Consider the following 9,993-nt stretch of genomic DNA (forward strand, 5'->3'; position numbering starts at 1 on the left):
TATATATATATATATATATATATATATATATGATAAAAAGACCACTCCACCAAATAGGAAAAGAATAAAAAGTAAATTGAAATGAAGAAAAACTAGTTAAAATCACTTAGATGCATGCACCCACCCCTACACATATAACAGACACACACATGTATATATATAAGTATATATATATATGTACATAGATACATATATATATATACATATTTATACATACATAAGTGTAAACATGTATATATAAATACATATGTACACTCATATGCATACACACACACACACACACGTAATTGTGTATTGGTGAATTAAATCATTCTTCATATCTAAAAGCTTTTTGTATAGTCAGCTGCATTCATCTTCAATCTGAAATAACCTTTGAGCATGAGGAAATAATTCAGTTTACCAACAGACAGACTCCACACACTTCTAACACAGGTGTGTATTGAGCACTTTCTACCCTTACATGAAAATACAAATATTTTTTGTGCACCCCCACTCCCACACATATCTTGTTATTATTATTACTATTATTAATAATCAGTAGGAGTTAGAATGACTCAAAGGTTGAGAGATTTGTGCATTGGCACCCATGAAATTGGTTTCAAATTACAGCTTTTACATTTATATACACTGGTTAAAATGATAATTACTGATAATTATCATCATAAGTGATCTATACACATAATTTGATACCAGTTTGATAAGTTCCAACATACAAAACTCATGGCTATTGAGTTACTCAGTAACTTCTGCTGATTAATTATACATATACATACACACACACACACATATATATATATATATATATATATATATATATATATATATGTGCTTGCTTGTAAACACAAACACTCGCCAATACACACACAATATTCCTATTTCTGTAGTAGATGAATCTTGCATTTTCTCAATGTTTAAAAAATAGACTTATACCAGTAGTAGATATGTGGAGTGAAAATTAGCTAGTGTGCTGTCTGAAGTGACACCATTGTCTCCTGTCCCAATTGTTTTATCATTCATACTTTTTTTTTCTCTACAATAACTGCTGAAATCAATAAACTGCTTTCACAGCTTTCATGATCAAATTTGTTTGGTCCACAAGATAAGCAGCACTCAAAAATACATCTCGTTTTCTGGAAAAGAAAGAAAGAAAAAAAAAGAAACAAAGGAATTAGCATAAGTTTTATAACTGTTGAAATTGATACATCATAACTATAAATATTTTTTATATGCTGTATAAAAAATGCATGGGCATATTAAACACACCCCAATTCCAGCATTGCACATTCAGGAAAATATTTTTAAAGTGAATTAAAGCTTATGGGAGGTCCAAATTCACATATAAGACTAGTTGCTTCTTATATGCCATCAAAAATGCAATTTTTTTCTTATATGCATTTCTGAATGATAGCCTCAGTGAACATGTGTGCTCAAAGGCAGATACAGTTGGCCAATCAATGGATCACTACATTTACTATCACTTATTTAGATGTGAAACAAATGTGGTTATTTGAACACTAAACTAAATGCCTTGAGAATGGTAGTTATTAATCATTAATCTTCAAGAAAATCTCAGATGTCTTTTGAATATCAGAGGTATCTGCTGAGAGTTATATTCTCCAAACTGCTCATAAGTATCAAACAGATTTTCTTTGAGACAACCAACCATAGTTATATTCTAATGCATAGATTGTCTTTGATTCAGATGATTACAATACTGGACAGTAAGGATATGTTCTTTAAATTTTATTACCATTTTAGAACTCCTCTACTCTGATAGATCATTTCACATCAACTCTGTGATTGATGCAATCATTAAAATCTATTCTTTTCTATCAACATTTCTAGGACACAAACTGAATGGCATTATATATCCAGATGAAATACTTGAAATAACTTTAATAAACAACTGGCACCCATGTGAGATCCACAAAATACAAAATAAACAGAGTATCAGTGTCACTCATTTGGGAAGGACACGCACACATCCAAAATGTAAAACGAGGCCATGTGACTGAAATAGTACTCCTCCAAAAACATTTTACAAATTACATAATGTAGGCTGGGGGTAGTTGTAGCATTACCATAGCAATGTTGCTAGGAATAAGAAGCATGAACTGTTTTTGCAAATTTGAGGTATTTATGATGGCAACATGTTATCAGCTTGACAGTAAAAAGCTGTAAATTATTGCAATCATCTGACATTACAAGTTAACTCTGAGACAATAGATCAACATGCTGTCAGCATGAGAGTCCATGTTGTCCGATCCAAAGTGCCTGCACAATATTGATTATATTCAACATAAACACTGTTGTGTGCCAGCTTGCTTGGACTTATGTAGAGCTAATTTATGGATATTTATGTATCATTAATGCTACCTGGGCAATACTCATTCTATGCTTGCTACTGACTCCTTTGATAGAGTAAAGATTTAGTAACCAGGTGATATGCTGGTTACAAGGCATGCAGGCAAAGGAAATGAAACATGCCAGGTAATGTGCTAACCTGCTGGACAACACAGGGGAGACAAGACATGAAGGTAATAATGTACAGGCAATGAAACATGCCAGGTGATGAGCTGATAACGAAATGCTGAAAAATATGCAGACAAGACATGTCAAGTAATGAGGTGGGTTGCAACTCAGTTGCAATATTTGGCCATATAGATGTACTTTTGATCTATGTACAAGTTCATTAAGAATATTGATAACAATATCTACTATAATAATACTCTTATGTTTTTCTTTGTCACAACATATGAATGAGAAAGGAAGGGGTGATGGATGAATAAGAAAGGAAGGAGTGATGGCAAACTGGTAGTGGGATGGTGAACATTCAATGCTGAAAAGAAAAATCAAACAGTGTTTCAACTCTGTGTGAGTATATGTGTGTGTGTGTGTGTGTGTGTGTGTGTACAAGGGAAGTATGTGAATGTTTGTATGTGTGAACCAGCATTCTTTCAGTAACAAATACTACAATTAGCCGTCACTTTTGACAGCGTGGGGGGGGGGGGGCTAGTGCATATATAAACACAACTACATTTTATTTTAGATTCTTATTGTCGCCATCATCGTACATCCACTTTTCATACTGGCATGGTTTCTCTGACAGGACCCCTATCTAATTCCGATCACTTTACAGAGTGTACTGGGTGCATTTTATTAAAGTACCAGTACTATAGAGGATGCCATGTCCCTAGGAAGATTAAAGAAACCTGTCTATCCTACATTATCTCTATTCATCTGCCAGCCACTTTGCTGGGTGTAAAGATGCCTTTTATCAAAGTACCAACATCAGAGAGGTTGTCTTGTCCTCTAAAAGTTGAAAGAGTCCTCTCTATGTTGTTTCAATTTATTGACTGCAAACATGATGACTAAGGAGGTGAATAAAAGAGAGAGGGATAACTGAGAGAAAACCAGGGTAATAGGTTGAAGGGAGATGGAGTATGAGTATGTGTGTAAGAGAGGAAACAGAATGATAGAAATGAGTAGGTGGTAGGGAAGGGGGTAATGCAGGAAATAGTAATATGCAGTAACATGATGTTTTTTTTTCTCTACAATCTTCTAACATCATCATCATCATCATCATCATTTAACGTCCGCTTTCCATGCTAGCATGGGTTGGACGAGTTGACTGAGGACTGGTGAACCAGATGGCTACACCAGGCTCCAATCTGATTTGGCAGTTTCTACAGCTGGATGCTCTTCGTTGAAATTTGTTGAGAACCTTTTACTCAACAGATGATCGGAGAAGATATCTGTCTTGCAATCATAAAATCTGAAAAACCTTTAAGGCATTTGTAATCTATACCCTACTCTAGATAGGATCTCCCCACTGTGTACCAGCATACACACTTACTGGTATGTCTACTCGTACTAACACACACACACACCATTCCTCTGTAACACAAGTGTGCATGTGCATGAGCACACACACAACATTCTGAAGCCCCTCTCCTCACCCACTATTCTTCAATCCCACACCTTATGAAACTCATAACTCAGGTTCAAATTTATACAATCATTGATAGCAATAATGCCATCCCACTACAACACTTGCTACCAGCTTACTTTATCTACATACTCTCTGCATAATTTTTCTCACACTTTTCTCTTATTATTGTTCTGACAAGCAGGGGAGCTGCACCAGTCTTCAGTCTGATTTGAATGATTTTCTATGGCTGGATGCCCTTCCTAATGTCAACCACTTTACAGAGTATGCTGAGTGCTTTCATGTGACGCCACATGTGTGCTTTTACATGACATTGCATGGGTGTTTTTATGTGGCATCGCCATGAGTGCTTTTCCCCACCAGTGGACAAGAGGGACAGGTCTTACCACATCTGCTGTAGAGTATGGGTCTACTTGAGTATAGCAAGGCGCCAGGCATCTCAGCCCTTTGTCATCACACCTGAAAGGTTCAGCGTCCTGTGGTCGTTCTTCAGTACTTAATCTCATGTCTTCCCAGGTCTCCCACTTCCAAGTGTTCCATCAACTTTGAGAGATCAGCACTTCTTAATAGAACTGTTGACATCCATCTGGATCACATGACCAAACCAGCACAGTCTCTCTTGCACACAGCAACTAATTCCTCTTATGTCTAGTTACTGTGTAATAACAATAATAGTAATTCTTTCTAATTTTGGCACAAAGGTGACAATTCTGAGGGGAGGGAAAAAAATGATTACATCAACCACGGTACTTGACTGGTACTTATTTTATCAACCCAAAAAGGATGAAAGTCCAAGTCAACCTCGGCAGTATAAAGAGCTAGAAGAAATGTCACTAAAACATAAAGATCCAGAAGACATGTCACTAAGCATTTTTGTCCAGCATTGTAATGACGACAACACCACCACCACTTGAGCTCAGAATGTAAAAAGTTGGAGCAAATACTGATAAAAATTTCTTCCAATACTCCAATGATTCTATGAGGAAAAACACGAGAAAATTTTGGGGAGAAGGAAAGTGGATTTCATCAATTCCAGGACTTGAGTGCTATTCATTTTACTGACCTCAGCAGGATTAAAGGAAAAGTCAAACCTGGCAGGATTTGAAATCAGAATGTAAAGAGCCATAACTAAATACTATTAGGCATTTTGTGTTAATGATTCTAATCCCTGGCAAGATAAAAGGAATAGAGGACATTAACTATGCACATAAACAAACATATAAAAAAAGGAGAGTGAGGAAGGAATAATGGATGCCAGATGTACAAGGAAAGAGTAAGGAAGTTATCGAGTAGTGGGGCGAGTAAAAGGTTAAAAGGGGTCAGCTATTGTGGTCAAGAGGGGTGTGAAAGTGGCAATGAGGGGGATAATAGAAAGGGTTGACAGGGAATTTCACAGGCAGGGACGGAGACGGTAGGACAAAAATTAAAACAGAGAAATAACAATAGAACAAAAAATATTTTTTAAACAAAATAATAAAAATAAAAAAGAGGACTAAAAAAAAAATCAATAATCAGTGGGCAACTATAAATAATAATGAAGAGTCTAAAATATAAAGTCATGCCATGCATTGTGGTACTGGGGCAATAGTTCTGAAGGTCACCTGGTAAGTGTTCAAATTGAGCAGAGCAGTCAGTGCAAGTAGGTCAAGAAGAGAGAGAGAGAGAGAGCAAAAGTGGATATATGTTCTTATTGGGAAAAAAGAATGAAGATGTTAAATTTGTGAATTAGTGATTTGATACATTTACAAATTGGTGAAACTGCTGAATACATACACAGAGCAATGAAATTAATTAATGAAATAGAAAAATCAATCAAAAACTAAGGGCTCTAAAGAGGGACCCAAATTAGTACGTTTAGGCAGGTTTGAGTGTAATAAAAAAGTTAAGTGTTAATAGAACAAACATAAATGGAGTAGGTGTTTGAATAATAATAATGATAATAATAATAATAATAATAATCCTTTCTACTATAGGCACAAGGCCTGAAATTTTGTGGGAGGAATATAGTTGATTACATCAGCCCCAGTACTCACTTGGTACATATTTCATTGACACTGAAAGGATGAAAAAGCCAAGTCAAACTTGGAGAATTTAAACTCAGATCATAAAGATGGGCTAAATGCTGCTAAGCATTTTGTCTGGTGTGCTAATGATTCTGCCAGAAATTTTGAGTGGTTTGATGAATTAAATCACCTCCAGCACTTAACTGGTACTTTATTTTATTGACTCCAGAGGAATAAAAGGTAAAGTTTATCATGGTAGGGTTTGAACTCAAAATGTAATGAGCTAGAATATGCACCATAAAGCATTTTGTCTAGAACTCTCATCATCATCATCATCATCATCATCGTTTAACGTCCGCTTTCCATGCTAGCATGGGTTGGACGATTTGACTGAGGACTGGTGAAACCAGATGGCTACCCCAGGCTCCAATCTGATTTGGCAGAGTTTCTACAGCTGGATGCCCTTCCTAATGCCAACCACTCCAATAATAATAATAATAATAATAATAATAATAATAATAATAACCCTTTCTGATTTAGACATAATGCCACCAATTTTAAAGGAAGAAAGTTAATTGATACCGCTGACCTCAATACTTGTCTGGTACTTTAATTTGACCCTAAAGGAATGGCAGGCAAAGTTGACTGTGACCAGGTTTGAACTCAGATTGTAAAGAACTGGAAGAAATACTGTAAACACTTTAAGTTACTTATCATCATCATCATCATTGTTTAACGTCCGCTTTCCATGCTAGCATGAGTTGGACGATTTGACTGAGGACTGGTGAACCAGATGGCTACCCCAGGCTCCAATCTGATTTGGCAGAGTTTCTACAGCTGGATGCCCTTCCTAATGCCAACCACTCCGAGAGTGTAGTGGGTGCTTTTACATGCCACCGGCAAGAAGGCCAGTCAGGCGGTACTGGCAACAGCCACGCTCAAAATGCTGTATTTTACGTGCCACCTGCACAGGAGCCAGTCCAATAGCACTGGCAATGATCTCGCTTGAATGCCTTTACACGTACCACCAGCACAAGTGCCAGGAAGTCAACGCAAAAATTATATTGTCTTTAGTAATATTTTTTAGAAATTCCCTAATGCATTCTACTAAGTTTCAAAAAGACCTTCCTCTCAGTAAGTAAATATTCATTGATGAAATAGCCAAGTGGTAGAGATATTCACTCTGTTCAAGGTCTCTGGTTTCAAGTAATTTTATTTTTATAAGTTCATGACTCTTTCGCAGACGGGAAAGGAGAGGTGGAAAATATATCTATGTCAGCCAAAATGAACTGGAAAGTGATGCAATGTAGAGGAACATCTTGGTACTAAAAGTCTGTCCCTCTAATGTTGATGACACAATAAAAAGTACTCAGTTGATACTGAGAAAAAAGAGGCATTTAAATGTTAAGAGAGAATGAGAAGGAGAGATAGAAAGAGATTATCTTAAGTAAACCCAACGAAAGAAACCAGTATTAAAGCTGATAGGTGTAGAATCATTTGGACCATCAAGGTATAGTTAAGATGCTAAAAAATATTTAGTGAAGTAACACTAGTTATTTACACAGTTTCTGTTAGTTGAGTGACTAAATTAGTAATAGAGAGCAGGTACTCCAAAGGTATAGTACATAGAGTAAGAATTAGGTGGACAAAAGTTCAAGGGGCTATTATCTCTGCTGGTAATAGCCTCTGGGCACTGAATGTAAAGGACGTGTGATGGATTTGTAATGTCAGTATCCATGAATGATGGAGCAAAAATGAGCTGAGAGAAAGGAAAATTGGGTATAAGAGAAATCGGAGGCAGTGTGCAAAAGATAATAAAAACACTATGGTGTGACACTTCTTCACACAGCTATCCTCATCCATTCTCACCACAGGACCATACCAGCGCAGTTGTCTCTCTTGCACACCACATCTTATGCTTCTTAGGCCCAACTTTTCTCTCACACTGACATTACACATTCAGCAGAGCAAACTGGCTTAATTCCTTGCAAGCTTACGCATGTTCTCAGCAGTCATGGCCCATGTTTCACTGCCATGTAGCATGGCTGATCGTACACATGCGTCATACAGTCTACCTTTTACTTTGAGTGAGAGGCCCTTTGTCACCAGCAGAAGTAGGAGCTCTCTGAATCTTGCCCAGGTTATTCTTATTGTAGCAGCTACACTTTCAGAGCACCCACCCCCACTACTGACTTGGTCACCTAGGTAATGAAAGCTATCAACTACTTCTAGTTTTTCTCCCTGGAATGTGGCAGAAGTTGTTCTCTGCACATTTTCAATGTTTATTGCTCCTCAACATGTACCACATACAAAAACTAACTTCCTAGTTAGCCTTCCTTTGATATTGCTGCACTTCTTATGTGTCCATAGCTTACACTGGGTACATCTAACAGAGTTTCTACCTATGCCTTTTCTACAGATCGAGCAACGCCATTTACCTAAAGGGATTTGTGGTTTGTCTGCCTTCCTGCTTATTAGGACTTTGGTTTTTGCTAGATTGACTCTAAAGGCCCTTCGTTGCTTCCACACCTGAAACTTCTCTAGTTCTGATAGTGACTCAACAATTAGAGCAAGGTCATTAGCACAGAGTAGCTCTCAGGGGTATCCTGTCTTGAATTCCTGTGTTATTGCCTGGATGACTATGATAAATAGGAGGGGGCTGAGGACTGAACCTTGGTGGACTCCTACCTCTACTCGGAATTCTTCACTGTACTCATTGCCAACCCTCACCTTACTGACAGCGTTCCTGTACATGGCTTGCACAGCTCTCACTAACCATTCATCTATCCCTAGCTTCCTCATTGACCACCGGATAAGGGATTGGGGGACCCTGTCAAAGGCTATCGCCATGTCAACGAAAGCCAGGTACAGAGGTTCACCCTCAACCCTTAACTCTCTCGCATATATATATATATATATAATATACATATGAACAGAGGTTCATATATATATATATATATATATATATATATATATATATAAAAGCTCCTTCCTTCTTAGGATCTATATTCATGTAATATCAGTCTTAAAGATATAAATACCATAATCAAACCTGATATCAATTGTTTTGTCCTTTTATACTTTTATTATTTAATGCTTTTACATGCTCAATTGATAAACTGTCAACAGCCAATTGTCATTATGTAGCTATAACATCTTTGCTTTTAGTTGCAGTTCAAGTTGGAGTTTTAGGCTTCTAGTCAATCTTGAGGACTAATTGTATATACCTATTACTGTATCTCACCAAAGAGATATTACTTCAATTCTGCTCTATGTACATATATGTGTAAAGTCACCATCATCTTTTAATGTCCGTCTTCCATCTGGCATGTTTGGCTCACTGACAAAACTTTAAATTAAAGAAATAACAATTTAAGCAAATATTAAAAAAATAGACTTACTCATTTTCCTTAAAGTAATCTTTTAAAGTTGTGCTGAAGCGTTTAGAATATTTGATAAATTCTTTCTTCCGATGTGCAAGAGTCTGCCAAGATATATAAAACATTTATTAATACTGTATTTTATAAAATAATAATTAAATTTGATTGAAGGAGTGAGGCATAATTTATATAACAAAGAGTAAACATTCATTCTCTCTCCCATTTTTTTTCTCTTCATCTGAGAGACTGATGTCATTGAGGCATATTTTCTATGGGTGGATGTCCTTCCTGTTACCAATCCTCATCTGTTTCCAAGAAAGGTAATAGTTCCCCAACACTAGACATGTTTTTAAGAAAGATTGGTAATGAACAACATTGCTCGCATGATAAAGATGCTCATTTACAAACCATCACATGACATCAAGGTAAGGTACACTCCCCATCCCATATATATATATATATATATTTGTCCACGTTAGTGGTCGACGTTATTTTTTAAAATGTACCTTAATCCCCTGAGATTGCAGATAATATTTCTGAATCTCTTTGATTCTTTAAATGTGCTGGCCCCCTGATAATTAATCGATATTAATTAATATATTAATATATGACTAATTACCAGATCTTATAATAATATTTACCCATTACTCATACTGAATAT

The 9,993-nt window shown here is 36.4% G+C and overlaps 1 protein-coding gene across 1 annotated transcript in view; it reads right to left on the reverse strand.

Moving 5' to 3' along the window:
• Positions 1 to 11: 11 nt before the first annotated feature.
• Positions 12 to 9,993, reverse strand: part of LOC106882772 (programmed cell death protein 10) — a 41,433-nt gene continuing 31,451 nt past the window's right edge. The window contains exons 8-9 of the mRNA XM_014933555.2: positions 9,354 to 9,436; positions 12 to 1,130 (exon numbers count right to left, since the gene is read on the reverse strand). Of these exons, the coding sequence (XP_014789041.1) occupies positions 1,049 to 1,130; positions 9,354 to 9,436 (165 nt within the window). The 3' untranslated portion in view covers positions 12 to 1,048. The remainder of the gene's footprint in view (positions 1,131 to 9,353; positions 9,437 to 9,993) is intronic.

Source organism: Octopus bimaculoides, chromosome 3 (assembly GCF_001194135.2).
Source record: "Octopus bimaculoides isolate UCB-OBI-ISO-001 chromosome 3, ASM119413v2, whole genome shotgun sequence".
NCBI classification, from domain to species: domain Eukaryota; kingdom Metazoa; phylum Mollusca; class Cephalopoda; order Octopoda; family Octopodidae; genus Octopus; species Octopus bimaculoides.